Here is a 14,721-nt window from a genome sequence, read left to right as displayed (position 1 = left end):
GTGTTTCATTTAAACAATCATAAGCGTTGACCGAATCAATGTTATTTTACAATCAGAATATTTTATGTAGTAAAGATTTATATAAATGAAACGAGACAATGTTTGCTGCACAACTTTATTCATTATACATGAATATATTAACGGCATAAACTTCAGTGCCTACAAACTACCTAAACAACTTAACTATTGTCTGTTATAATCATCCCGTAGACAAGGTGACGGGGAACGTTCACATCTTTATATCAGTACATATACAAACACTTTTAGAGCTGAGAGACATGTGCTAACGGACTTGATATAATCGAGTAATACTTTTCATATTCCACTACAAATTTACAAATGTATAAATATTATTTAATACATAATAGATTATCAATAAAAATATCTACCGGCAAAAATAGATTCTTCCATTAAAAGCTGTCGTTTATACCAAAGCGACTACATGCTGTATAGTATGCTGAATTAGATATATGATTAAATTACATAATATACACATAGCAAAACAAGATTTTCATATCGTGGCATAGATATTACAATTTACATCTATTATTTCAAAGGTATTTTAATTTCATTATAAGGAATGTCATCTAAAATGCAAATTAACAGAATATAAGGGTTATATTTTGTAATAAATTTTCTACTATCTGATATAACATACTTGATCTGACAATTAACATTCACTATTCTATTATTTTTGTTAATGGCTAAGAATGTAAACACAACATGACTAGCACTAATCAATATAACCAGACACATAGAAAAGTTTTAAATACATTTATAAATAAATAATGATCACACATTGGTAAAACAATATCACATTTCCGTAAAAAATAATATATTTTTTTTTAATATAAAATAAATCAAAACAATATAAACATTAGTTAAAAACTGAAAATATTCCGAATTGAGATCTCACAAAGTTCCTTATAATAGCGATGTTTCATACTGATTTATGTTTGTTATATTTCATACCTTATGTGAGGCGCATGATTTGTATCTTATTATTTTTTATCTGTTTACATAGCCGTCGTATATATTCCTCCGTTATATGGTATAATATATTTAATTTTAATATTTTAAAAATTCATAAATTAATATTACAGCAAAATATAAGATCGCCAGCAACCTCTTACGTTACAAGCTGTTACCTACTTACTATAAAGATAACTATAAGATTTAAAGTAAAATAATACTTGCTATACATAAGTATAAGACATGATTTACTTTGGTTATTTTTAATGCTTTAAATATTCGAAGACACATAGCATATTTATTATATAATCAAATTTTTTTTATTATCTGTCCTCCGTAATATCATTTATTTAGACAATTTCCTCGTCTCCTATGCTTCATATAATTAAGAATGGTATACTTAGATTTCTAATAAAACAGCAACAGAGCTTAATATTCTTGTTTTAATTATAATACGCATATGTTGTTAGCTGTCAATGTTACCAACATTAAATCATTAAAGGCTTGCTGCCCGGTAAATGCAAATTATTAAAAGCTGCTAATATTATCTACAGTCACATATATACATCAACGATTTCAAACTAACATTCAATAAAACAAGTACGCGGTCGCGCTACGGGTGATGTGAGAGGAGGGTTTTTTATATAAATGTGAGATTTGTGTAAACAATGAATTAATATGATTGTATTATATTTGATTTTGTTTAAAATAATTTCCGTTCTTGTATTCAATAGTTTTTGAATAACGTCAGTTTTAAGGTTTTTAATATTCGTCGGCGAATCTCAGGAATTGTTCAAAGCTAGGTCTTAGATACAAGGTGTGGCCTTCACTCGTTCGTAGCGTGTATGTTGTCGTGACATCTCTGACACACGCGCACAGGTCGTAGCGCCCGCAGCCGTCTCACTGGGGCCTCGTAGCGAGAGCAGCGACCGCAGAACACGGAGCCGCACTCGCGACAGTGATGACGACGTTCCAGCGCTGTGAAGCGAACCTGAAATATCATGCATCGTACTTAGCCTTTTTGTATCTTTATATAAACAATTGAATTTAAAATCAAATAGAAACTAATATGGAAAGAAAGATTTGTAGACGAAAACAGGACGCAAAGCCGGATTTTAATGAAAAAAGGGGATTGTAGAAATAGTTCAAGAATTAGCCCAGACTTCTTATAATGTTAACAACATATACAGGACACACATATAAATATGTATATGTTATTGAAAATTATTTATATACGTGTGTTGGATTAACGTTTCATTTAAAATATCGAGTTAGTTCTGTGAGGAGTTTTATGGGAGTGAGAAGTTAGAGGGAAAAGTTTTGACCTAACGTTTATATTTCTCGTACCTGACACTGAGTACAAAATGGCGCGGTGTCATCTCTGATCCAGTGGTCCGCGGGGCCGCCCTTAGCGCCCGCCGCACTCGACATGTCAGGTGCTGACCAACGGAATATCTGAAATTAAATTATTATTACATAAGAGAGACGTTATAGTTTAAATAACGATGTATGTAGACGCTTTGATTTATATATATATATATATATATATAAATCAATATATATATATATATATATATATATATATATATATATATTTCACGTAAGTTTGATTATCTATAATCTATCTGCTAACATTTTCTCCTCAACAGTCGTAATATCTCAGCCAGTACTCGTAAAGTTTGGAAAGCGGTTTTGTTCATTTTTAAGCTGCATATAGACTCGTATTCAGAATTAAGTCGTGTCAGGTTTCGCATGAGGTGTAGACTCAAGGTTCAACATGAGTAAGAGTATGGTACTATTGTCTATTAATTACCCGTCCCCTGGCGTCACCCACGGCGAGTCCTCGTCCAGTGCGAGCGGCGGCCAGGGCGGTGACCGACGCCGGGCAGGCGTTGTCTCGTCGCTCGTACGCCGTGTGCATTGTTAACTTACCACGCAGCACTAGGCGACGGATCCACGACACACCACACTCTGAAATCGGTACCGAGGATATAACACGCTCATGTCTCACAAGGACGGACTTTATTAACCAAGCAATTTAGATGGTGTACTGTCTTCATGCAGGTCATTTTAATGTAAATATAAAGTTCTTATTTTGAGATTTAGAATTTCAATTAAATTTTAATTAGTTTATCCTATTCAAGAAAAATATGTAAAAAATTACAAGAATATTTAGATTAAATCAACATATATTTAATTGTAAGTTGACATAACATTACAATCGTCTGGAGTCAGTCTTTGAAGGAAAACTTCTTTGTGAAATCAATGAATATTCTTCCTGTTATATTTTCTTGTGTGCAAATATAGCCGGATACGTGTAAATGAAACTAATATTTTCGGACATTCGGTTATTTTTGGGCCCGAGACTACGGTTGCTGCAAAGTATACGAAACGTCGGGTGCGTGTTGTTTTAAAATACAATAAAACAACGCGTAGCAATCCGAAAATATTAGTTACATTTGAATAAATGCTCGCGATAGTCTTAGCCTCGTTACCCGGATACGTGGTTTCTTTGACAACGGGTCGCTGTGCGGGCGCCGGTGACGAGGGCGCCGACAGCACCACGAACGAGTCCGTCAGGCTTGTGTCGGACTTGCTAGGCCGTAGCCCGCTCTCCTGGACGTCCATGGATTGGGGGGCCTCCACCGAACTCGCTTCACTGGAATCGCCTATACTCCCGCCACCTATGAACAGTTTCCTGAACTATAATATTCACTCAATGCTCGTCAGTGCTTGTTAAGACATACATCTTATCTGTATATTATATTAACACTGTCATTTCGTCAATCCACGTGCCAGCTATATGAAACATGGTTCAACTCTCTTACTCTTGCGGTACAGCGGATTCCCCTTGGACTTCCTTCTCAGCACCACGTTTCCCTGTTTCTGCAGTTTGCTCCTGTGCGTGACACCGTCTTTCTCGTCTTCGTAGTCTTTCTCGTTGTTGTAATCTTCTCTCGTCTCGTCGCAGGATTCGTTTTCTTTCTTTCCGCAGGGCCCATCCTCGTTGTCACTGCAGACGTCTTTTTCGTCGTCTCTACGCGCTGATTCCTTGGCGCTCGTTGTTCCTCCGCCGTCTGATAAAGAGCTCTCCGATCCCGATTTCGTTAAGTTACCTGTAAAAATTAATGTCTTCCAAAAAAAGGTTTTATATATTATGGAAGATTTTATTATTAAAAAAAGTATGAAACGAATTTCAATGTGGGTTTAATTAGGAGGCTTTTATTGAAGAAAATATAATATTGATGACTTATTTAAAACATACCGCAAATCTTGTAATACGGACTTGTTTTGGTAATTAATCATCTCCGACTTCTTATATTAGTTATATCTGTTGCGTGTATTTTATGTATCCTACCTTCATTTTCTCTCGACAAACTCATTTGTTTGACCAACTCCTCAACACGTTTCATGGCCGCCTCTCGTTCGCACGGTTCAATATCGTCGGATCTATCTTCAGACTTGACTTCACTCTCTGACCTAGTTTCCTCGCTGCCTTGGGACATTTGGCTAGTCTTCTGTTCTGCTTCAAGTGAAGTAGACGCTCGGTCTACACTATCAACTTCAGTGTCAGCTTCAATACTCTTAGCTTCATCTTCCGTCTTGGCCACGTAGTCGATGGACCACATCTGTAACCGTTTTGATACTTTAGCTAAATATATGCACTTTGCTCTTAATTTTAAACGAAATGCATCTGCGGCTATCCACATTCTATGAGCGTTTGATAACCTCGATCAATCCAAACGGAGTTAGGAATGAAGTGTAAAAGTTTTCAGCTTACAATTAATGCGTAAGTGAACAAGTTTCCTACTGTCAATAAACATACTATACTTAAGCTTATCATGTATTTTGATATAAAAATATCTGTATAAGTATTGTCAATTATTAAAAATGTGATAAAAATAAAAAGTCATCTTTGAAATATCTAATATGAGAACTTCAATATAATTATATTTAAATAATATTAAAGACTACTATAATCTGACCCTGACAACTCCGTCAGTGGAGCCGGTGATGACGACGTTTAAGGGATCCCACTCCCTGGTCTGACTGAACGCGACGCAGAGCACTTGGGGGGCGCGGTCCCCGCCCGCCTCCGCCGACCCCAGAGGCTCTCCATTGATGGACCACACGTGCAACCAACTGCCACTGCACGTCGCTATATCTCCCTGTTGAAGTTACGCAAATTAATATTTCTATACATGTATGTGCTTTATTTGGGCTTCATCTGCTTGATGCATCACATTGAACATTCGCTGCTGAGCAGTTGGGAGTATAGAAGACCCCATGGTACATTTCTTCTGGATATAAATTTCAAATGTCTGAATGGAACGTGTAACGGTGATGACAGAAGTTACGAGCCTGGATGGAACGATACACCCGGAATTCGAAATAAAATTTACTCTATACATATATATGTCGTTAAGTAGAACCGATTAAACTCAATACTGACAGTTAGATCGTCGATCGCGAGAGCGGACACGGGCGGGCAGGGCGCGGGTTGTTTGGGCACGAGCTGCCTGACGAAGGCTCCCCTCTCCACGTCCCACACGATCAGCTGTCCGTCCCTGCTGCCGCTCACGACTATGTTGTAGGCGGGGCTTGCCGCGAGACACGTGACCGCCTCCTCGTGCCCGTACAGACACGTCTTCACGGACAAACGTCGCCGGCGAGGCCAGTACTGCCACACTGTCACCACCTGGGACGTATTATTAGTTTAGATTAAATAAATTGATAACATTTTAAACATACTGTTATCATAAATCGATAATGTTTTGCCAACGACATAACGGTCTTAAGCAATTTAAGCAATTGAAATGCTGAGAAAAATTCAATTCTATATTTGTTCCCAGAGCAAGAATAATTCAAGGCTCCAGTGCAACATGAAATTATTGCTAGTTTTTGAGACGTAAGCTTTGCTAGCTGACGTAGAAACAGAAAATTTCCGACGTAAATATTTTATTTACCGTCACAAGTAAATTTATAGTCTCAATAACATATTTTTAATTGAGAGGAAAATAATATCTTTTTTATCAATAAAAAAACTTGTAAAGCAATTAAAATGCGTTGATACCAAACTTAAAAATTTTAAAATTGATAAAATAATTAATTAACTCACGGTGCTGGTCCCAGCGGTGACAATATTTTTTTCCGACAAGCACACGCAGGCCACGATCTCTCCGCAGGCTTGCGCCACAGACTCGCAAACGAACAGCGTCTTATCGTTGTCGTAGTTTCCTATTCTCATCGAATGATCCGCAAATCCCCAGGCCACGTACTTGTTGTATGAGGGAGGCATCAGCACTTTATTTTGTTCGACGGCCAATATCGCTTTATCAGTGTATAAGATCTGGCCGACGGGACCTTTGACTTCTAAGAGAAAAAAAAAAATCATTTTTTTTAAATTTTGGAGAAAGGGCATTTATTGGATAAAAAATGACATACCTTTAACAGGTTGCAACGACGGCCTCAAATTCTCAAGATTATGAAAGAATAATTTCTCCGGCGGAGTTATGCCCTGGGACGGTATTATATTGTTCGGATCCAAAATTGTCGAGCTTCTTTGCGACATTTTCTTGCTGGGATGAGCTTTCTTGAACAGCTGCTTTGGAATTTGGCCGAAGTTGTTTATGAAGCCGATAGTCGCGTTCTTCTTCAAGGGGTCGTCGATACTGGCGGAAATGAGATTGGATTTACACATGTTATACTCGTATCCGCTAGATGTAAGCCATAGTCACTTACTTGTATATGTCGACGTTGCCTTCGTAGAATAAGTGATGGAAGACATTACACGCTTCGACAGCTGATGAACCTTGCTGTTTGTATCCGAACACGAGATCTATCCAATGGTGCAGTTTGTGGGACACGTAGTCCGACTCGAGGGCCGCCCGGTGGAGGCGGATGAACTCTCGCGGATCACCTTTAGCCCACGGCGGAAGTACCACGTCACCAAGGGACACGCCCGACTGCTTCGAACCTTTAGGACATATTAAATATGTTAGGAAATAATATTATTTACATACAATATCTGTAAATTGGGTTATATCAGTATGACACTTTGCTTTGGACCTAAACATATCAATTGTTAACTAAAAGAAGCATTATGTTAAATTTTGTAATTGTTCTATATATTCCTGAAATTAAAGCGTCTAAGGAAACATATAATCTAATTGACTTATCCGTTTACCTAAATCGAAGTTATTTGAGTTCACTAAGAATTCGGGCAGGTAAAAGAACTCAGGTATAAGTTCCTTAACGTCGGCCATGTTGTGTCGAGAAGCTGAGTTCCAAGCCTCTTTGATAGAATGGAACATTCTGGAAAAAAAATAAAATTATTGTTTCGTGTACTAATTATATATTATCGGTGGAAAAATAGGGTTACCTGTCAGCTAAATCGAAATGTCCTCCTTGGAGTCGCAAAAAATGTTGAGTAAACGGTTCCATTCTCACGAGGTAGGAGCACACGATCATGGCTGATGAATAATGTGTTCCGTAGTGATACGGAGGTGTTTCTCCGTGGGGATCATCCCACTCCTGCAATCACGGTACGTTTCATCATCTATATGTGCGAGCCAAGCTAATTTTTAACTTTGCGAATTCCAGATTGCTTGTTTTTATTCAAATGGGCGTTTCTTAGAGGTCAAAAACTCTTTTTTACATTTTCAATACCTACCGTTTTGTTTATCCAAGGTAGTGATTGAGTCGATTCTAATTTGACTTTCACTGGATGCTAGCAATTTATGAGATGTCATAAAGGTAGTTCACACAGACGAAATTAAACTTTTGCTTATGCACAATAATTGTATTTATTATTTAATCATTTATTTAAAAAAAAAATCGGTATAAATATTAATTTTGACAGCCCTATACATATTTCTTACCTTATATCTTTTCCTAAACTGTTCCAATCTATCCGGGCTCTGTGCTCCCATGGGTTTAGTCAAATCCCGGAAGGTAGCCGGGTGTGTCAGATCCAGTTCCAGGGAATCATAATCAGATAGGATCCAGGGGAACACTGGGTACTGCATGAGGTCGTTATACGAGCGACCAGCGAGTGTATTGAGATGCATCAAGTATTGGAAATTAGATATTTCACCTCTCTGAAAATTTAAACAGAATCATAACATATTATTTAGTATATCCTTATATATATGTATAGCAAATAACCCTAAAGTTTTTCAGTCTTGTATTTTCCTAGTTGTAATAGTTATATCGTCATACCAGCCAGCGCTGTGTGACGGAGGTGTCTCCAATGAGCGAGGCCAGTAAGCCCCCGGGTTGTTCCACAGCAACGCCTCTCTTCTGACCGGCGACGGAGCCCGCGGCACTGTCCGACATACCCGTCGCCAGCGACGTAAAGCGACTGTACACCTGGACGCACATATAGTGTTTAAATATAGCTAATATTTTCCGATTACTACGCGTTATTACGCAGCAACCGGAACAGCAAACTACAAAGTAACCGAAACGTCGGGTGTGTAGTTTTAAAAATAATAAAATAACGCGTAGTAAAATATTAGTTTCATTTAAATGAATACTCGCAAAAGTTTTACATCTCATTACATGTAACGTTGTGTTCTGCAGCTTGCACTCCTTGAACTCCTTGCAGACTAGTGTTGGAGGTCTTTGAAATGTTATTACAGGTCTTTGCGATGATACTTAATGTGTCAGTATATATTATCGAGGCGAATAATTTGATAAAAAAAATAGTTTTTTTAGTTATGATGTATATATTGCATTAATTGATAAGTTATAAATCATATAGTGAACTGTAGTAAAAAAAAATTTTAATTGTTTTTTCTTCTACTAACCTTATTCCTGACTTTTCTTGGAAAAGCTAGTAAGTAATTTCTCCCGTCACTAGAAAACACTTCCAGAGCTATGGGTTGCAACAAATACCTCCTTTTATGAACCTCCCTGAAAAAAAAAAACAAATTGTTTTTATACAGATGAAATGTGGAACTATTTCCATTTCATGTTGATAAAATATGTAACTTCATACAAATCAAACGAATAAAAATAACAGTATTATAAATAAAGATATTTAAATTCAAATATACCTTATATCTTCATATAGAAATTTGGAGCATTGTCTTTGGTTGCTTCTCTGTATGCCTTGACTGGGCAGGATCGGCTCGTAGTCGTCGGGACAGCTGTCCAGGTCACGTATTTCTCTGTTCTTGAGTAACGTGAAGCCGTCGATGACGTAACAATGTTCACGACCGAACAACAGCAGACCCTCCGTAGTGTCCAGACCTTGAATACGGGCGCAGCGGAACATGTGGGATATCTACAACATAAGGTTATATGAGTAAATTAGTAACGCTTACGTTGTGTGTAATATCAAATAAACTCAAAACGTTGAAGATCGCTACCAATTGAATACTTTTTTCTTAAATATGTTACATGTTATTAAATTTGGTTAGGTAGGGGACGAGTCTGGACGGCGGAGGTGAGCGTTTACCGCGCGTTACATAGGAGCCCCTTGACCCTACACCTGGGTCGCAAGTCCCAGGCACTGTTGAAGCTCCTCTCCCTGCAACGCGATGGACCCGGCACCTGCCCGGTGATCCCATTGAATGCTAATAAGTGTCGTCTCATAGTTACCTTTTCATGATGTTCAAGGAGTCGCAGTAGCGTCTGATTGTCGGGCGGCGGTGATTGTTGTTCATCGTCATCTTCTACGTCCGGATCCTCGTTCGCTACGTCGTTAGAAAAGAAAAAAAAATTTTTAGCATCACAATTGATGGTTTATATCCTTATAAACCTACAGTAATAAATAATAATAAGTAATATTATATGAACTTATCCACCTTCTGCGGAGAGGTTCGTTCCCCTACTGACAACTCCACTACTGACTAGATCCGAGGGCGACCCCTCCTCGTTCGTTACATCAATAGACACGTCTTTGCTTTAAAAAGGAAATACAATCACGTTATTGTTTCGTACAAAATAATTAAGAGTCCAAATAAGGATGAAACGCGGTAACAATTCCTTTGGTATTTAATTCATTACCTGGGAATTTCTTCTTCAAAGGACTGCAACTCCGTCGGTTCGATCACCTCAGTCTCCGCCAGGTTAGTCGAGGCGCGCCATTGTTGATACACTCTATAGTATTCCTTGCTGTCGCGGCTCTGGGCGACTTTGTACTTCAGTTGTTTCTATAAAACCAACGATAAAATTAATAAAAAGCGCTTTATTGAATGACACTGGTTTTGATGGTGCACTATAAGCTATTACGTTGTCAGGTTTATCGAGGTCTGGTCTGTATGGATAGTGGGTATAGAAGGCGTGGTTCCGTCGCAGTTGTTTCCTCATGCGGCAGGGGCCTTCTGTACAGTGTAGGGCCCACTTGTCGAGGGGCGCGGGCCGCGGGGGGCCCCACAGACCCCGCTCGCGAGTCAGCTCCCTCCACGCGATGTTCCACTCCGCTTGAACGTATCGCGTGGTATGCGCAGATGTATTTCCAGCCGCTGTCAGCTGAACGCCCCAGGCTTGTCTATAAACATATTATTAGGTATATAAAGGCGGTTATAACAATATATACGTGGTAGTAAGTGTGAACCGTCCTTAAAGAGCTGCATCAAATCGGCAGTTGATTGTAAATTGTTCGTTGGTGAATAAAACTCAAGAGCAAGAAATATACTTAGCGTCCTTCATGTGCGGCTTAACTTATCGTATTACTATCTTCCCTTTTGATGCTTACTATATATAATTATCTAATACACCTTTCTTTTCATCGAACTCTCGATAAAGCTTGCTACAGCACACAACACTAGTCGCTTCCTATACTTTGAAATTATAAAGTCACTTAATAGTGTAACAATACAAACAGCCCACTCCAATCATTTCGTCTTGTCTCTAACAGGTAACAGGTCAGTAATTTTTTTAGAATTCGTAATGTGATAGACGGGAAGACGTTTCTAATACTAATCATTGGATGGTATACCGCACTAGCTGCACATGGTCTTGCATGTACGCCAGAGCGTGCTCCCTGGGCGGATGTGGTCTTTGTTTGGCGGAGTCGTCCTTCTTAACTTTGGTCCGGGACGCCAGCCGGGTGAGGCCGCCCGTCACCTTCTGAATCTTCGACTGTATCTGATTGTGCAACTCCCACGGGACGCGGTATATCGCCTGGAATTGTTATAAATTAGGAACTGTGTCTCTATAACAAATATATTAAACGATTTATTATTTATACATATTTACTTTCATAAAAGTATTTTTTTTTGGTCTATAAATATTTTGTGTTGCGTTCATTTGCGAAGTAAACATAATATTAAAATTAAATTATGTTATTTGCTTATATTTTTTTTGTATAAAAATATTTAACTAAGTGTTAATAAAAATAAAAAAAAATAAAAATTTCTTGAAAAAAAAAATCTATTGATTTATTGTTTTTTTTTTTACTAATGAATTCTATAGCAATCTTTATATATTTTTCGACCAGATTTTGCTTAACTGTTCTGTTTTTTTTTTTGGCTAAAAAAATACATTATCTGCATAATATGTAGTGTCATGTAAATTTGCCCGAGCAGACCATCGTTGTTCTGTACCTTTCGTTCAGCGTGTATGTAGTTAGCCCACAGTCTATGTGCGGCTTCTGAGAGGTGATCCCTGGCCGCGGCCAGGTCCGGGGCCCGAGCGCTCCCCGTGGGCGGCTGCAGCGTCACCTTGAACACCTCCTCGATGGCCGGCTTCTTACACGCGTACAGCTCCTCCCACACGCGACGCGCCGCACCCGCCATCAGGTTACGGCCTTGAATAACATTTAAAACTTTCATCATCTTTATACAGAGATGTTCAACAAAACTCAATATATATTAATGATAGCTAGGTATATTAAATGGGGTGAGTGAATTTGTCTGTTTATTCGAATGAAAGACATCATGAAGTTGGTAATGTTTAAAATTGAGCGACAGGAGATATTTTTACATGTAATTTTCACTCATTAATGTAAACAACGTGTTCTATACGAGAATCAATCAGTGGAACCGTAGAAAAACTTTAGAGTAAATAAATAATTACAGAGTAGACAAATATAACCGGACCGAGTTTGAGTCAGACTTATAGATTCACAGCACTATATTCAGTAGATATTTATTTTATTCTGTATGCTTGTATCTGTTATTACAGTGGCGATAAAATTACATGAGATGTGATAATTTCCACTGTCTAGATATCACGGTTCATGAGATGCAGCTTAGTGGCAGACAGATAAGTTTTATTACTAAGGCGTTTTACCCTACTTATACGGAACCTCATAAAAGTATTTTGAAGCATATGTAAAAAATTTAAATTAATTGGGTACCTTGATAATGTTATCTAAGACTTTCGCGAGTATTTATTTAAAGAAAACTAATATTTTCGGATTACTATGCGTTATTTTATTATTTTTCAAAACTACATAATCCCGACGTTCCGGTTGCTTTGCAGCAACAGTGATCACCAGCCGACTGAAGAGATGATCGCTGCAAACTAACCGAAACGTCGAGAGTTATAAACGCGTAGTAATTCGGAAATATGACTTTAATTTAGCTGGGTACCTTGATGTGCTGTCAGTTTGTCGTCCCTGGCTTCCAGGTCCCCGCTGGGGTTGACGTGCCAGGTGGTACGCATGTGGGAGTCCAGGGCTATCTTCATGTTAGCGCTGAGCTGCAGGAGACAGTAGGTGAGGCAGCCGATGAACTCCAGCTCGTGGTTGCCGGCGCCGAATATTAACAACCTGGAGCATTAATAAATGATTTTTGATTAAACTTATATATGACTTCTAAACAGAGTATTTTATGTTTGCCTTAAAAAAAAATGTTGTGTTAAGGAAGTAGTATACTTTTAGTGTTTTTTTTTTGATGAATTTGTTGATTAAATCTTTTGATTTTTCTGAATTTTCAAGGTAGTAACCATGAAACATCAACGAATTGATATATTCTCGTACACACAGCTATATACGTCGTGTAAGTACCCTTAAGTTATATTGATATAAATGTATACCTGTTCGTGGTAAGTTTGTGTAACGCCTCCAGTACTGACATTTGATCAGCGATCGATTCGGTGGAGCGTGATAGTAGGAACAGTATGGTCCTGTTAAGACAGTGATGCAGTCCTTCGAGTGATATCACTGAAGACTTCTTCTTGGCCTGTGTCACTAGCTTCACTAAGAAGTCGAACACCTGGAAACAGTATGTACGTAGACCTGGGATGCCAAAATAATATTTGATTATTGATAATGAATAATTACCTCGTGAGGATCTTTAGACAGCTGGCCTTGCCACAGCTTGTCAACAAGCCTAGCGGCCAAATAGCAGACGTTGGATATATTTGACTCGGTGCCGAATAGTTCGGTGTTTAGTAAATTTTCCATTATCGTTGTTAGGACTTCAGTTTGATATTCTATCTGCTGGTTAGTTGTAGAATTTGGTGGTGAAGCGTCCAGGACCAAGTCGATAACCTTAAATAGATATGATATTAATAATATTGCTTATATAAAAAAATACCATTGCTTTTCGTTTCGTATTGCGTGCTGTTAGTTGCTGAGACCTTGATGAAAGTTAGACGTTTATGGCTTATATAACAGGTTAAGGCTACATGCAGGAAATTTCCTTACATACAAATGATGAGTGAAAGTTGGTAGAGTCCAGAAAATAGGATCCCGTTACGAAACAGTAGGAATATTCCTTTATCCAGAAGGCGTTAAGGAAGCGTTAATGTTAGAATATAAACCAAACTCCGCATATTTACGCAATAAAAGTATGATCTCGAGCAGGGGCTAGTTGGCGTACAAAACATTGAGGGCGTCACTGCGTCGGATACTGTCGGCTAGAAACGATATCCCAACTAAGATATTCATTGTAGTATTCAATAAACTCCTTTAATAATACGGTTATGATAAATATCATAGCATAAGCATGTCTTCCATTCTCTTCCTGCTTTTAGTAACATGCGTGTTATACGTCTATAACCACGTCATATATCTTATGAGCCACAATAAGCATACATTTTAGTAGAACTCACAACGACAATGAAAATACAACAATATTAATTATTTTATCAATTCAGAAATTTTAAATCTTATTTTCGTACTAAAGAATTGAAATTGATTTATAAGAGACCTCGTCTTATGATGTTAGTAGGGTAGTTCGTTTGTCTCTTTAATATGTTTACCGATAAAACAAGCATGGAGGTCTGTTGAGAAAACATATCATTTAATTCCTATTTCGTTTTACATTAATTAATAATGTTATGCAAACGTATTTCAGGTTCAAAAGCGCGGTACAAAAATCGTACAAACGTTCGTAATTATAAATGAAAATTTTCAGTATATTACTGGATAGACTAAATTTTTTTAATCAAATGAATATATCAACTCTCTTAGCACTCAAACCTTTTTTTTGTTCAGACTTATTTTTACGCACACCCTATATGCACGTCGTAATATAGCTTTCGAATTTAGTTACCGGTGAGGTCTTAGCCGATACATTGAGGGGTAGCGAGTCCAGGATGATGACTCTCAGGAAGTCCATGACGGCTTGTCGTGCCGGATGTGTGGTGAGAGAGCCAGCCACCACTACAACCTCCTCGGAGCCGGGCGTGGACGCGCCTGAACTGTCGCCGCTTTCGCACGTCGCTGAAAAAAAAACTTCACTATAAGCATCCTATCAAAAAAGCTTCTACCTGACATTTATATATGAGTCTTCTAAGTCATCAGTAAAAGGTGAAACACGACATTGAAAATCAACACTACGTATAAAT

General features: G+C 38.1%; 1 protein-coding gene across 4 annotated transcripts in view; it reads right to left on the bottom strand.

Moving 5' to 3' along the window:
• Positions 1-101: 101 nt before the first annotated feature.
• LOC116768440 (WD repeat and FYVE domain-containing protein 3) overlaps positions 102-14,721 on the bottom strand; it is a 29,986-nt gene continuing 15,366 nt past the window's right edge. For 2 of the 4 annotated variants that reach the window (XM_061525203.1, XM_061525209.1), the window contains 28 exons: positions 14,427-14,596; positions 13,711-13,788; positions 13,211-13,420; positions 12,964-13,142; positions 12,519-12,697; positions 11,529-11,731; positions 10,922-11,106; positions 10,213-10,471; positions 9,988-10,133; positions 9,786-9,883; positions 9,580-9,674; positions 9,033-9,262; positions 8,784-8,889; positions 8,194-8,343; positions 7,854-8,072; positions 7,355-7,506; positions 7,160-7,287; positions 6,715-6,949; positions 6,418-6,644; positions 6,092-6,345; positions 5,426-5,671; positions 4,959-5,141; positions 4,331-4,601; positions 3,801-4,088; positions 3,468-3,656; positions 2,786-2,943; positions 2,320-2,427; positions 102-1,963 (listed from right to left, as the gene is read on the bottom strand). In XM_061525203.1, coding sequence (XP_061381187.1) covers positions 1,799-1,963; positions 2,320-2,427; positions 2,786-2,943; positions 3,468-3,656; positions 3,801-4,088; positions 4,331-4,601; positions 4,959-5,141; positions 5,426-5,671; positions 6,092-6,345; positions 6,418-6,644; positions 6,715-6,949; positions 7,160-7,287; positions 7,355-7,506; positions 7,854-8,072; positions 8,194-8,343; positions 8,784-8,889; positions 9,033-9,262; positions 9,580-9,674; positions 9,786-9,883; positions 9,988-10,133; positions 10,213-10,471; positions 10,922-11,106; positions 11,529-11,731; positions 12,519-12,697; positions 12,964-13,142; positions 13,211-13,420; positions 13,711-13,788; positions 14,427-14,596 — 5,111 coding nt within the window. In that variant the 3' untranslated portion in view covers positions 102-1,798. The remainder of the gene's footprint in view (positions 1,964-2,319; positions 2,428-2,785; positions 2,944-3,467; positions 3,657-3,800; positions 4,089-4,330; positions 4,602-4,958; positions 5,142-5,425; positions 5,672-6,091; positions 6,346-6,417; positions 6,645-6,714; positions 6,950-7,159; positions 7,288-7,354; positions 7,507-7,853; positions 8,073-8,193; positions 8,344-8,783; positions 8,890-9,032; positions 9,263-9,579; positions 9,675-9,785; positions 9,884-9,987; positions 10,134-10,212; positions 10,472-10,921; positions 11,107-11,528; positions 11,732-12,518; positions 12,698-12,963; positions 13,143-13,210; positions 13,421-13,710; positions 13,789-14,426; positions 14,597-14,721) is intronic. The other 2 variants (XM_061525211.1, XM_061525220.1) reach the window with 1 other exon arrangement.

Source organism: Danaus plexippus, chromosome 4, assembly GCF_018135715.1.
Source record: "Danaus plexippus chromosome 4, MEX_DaPlex, whole genome shotgun sequence".
In the NCBI taxonomy this organism is placed as follows: Eukaryota; Metazoa; Arthropoda; class Insecta; order Lepidoptera; family Nymphalidae; genus Danaus; species Danaus plexippus.
This window is presented reverse-complemented; position numbering and strand designations above follow the sequence as displayed.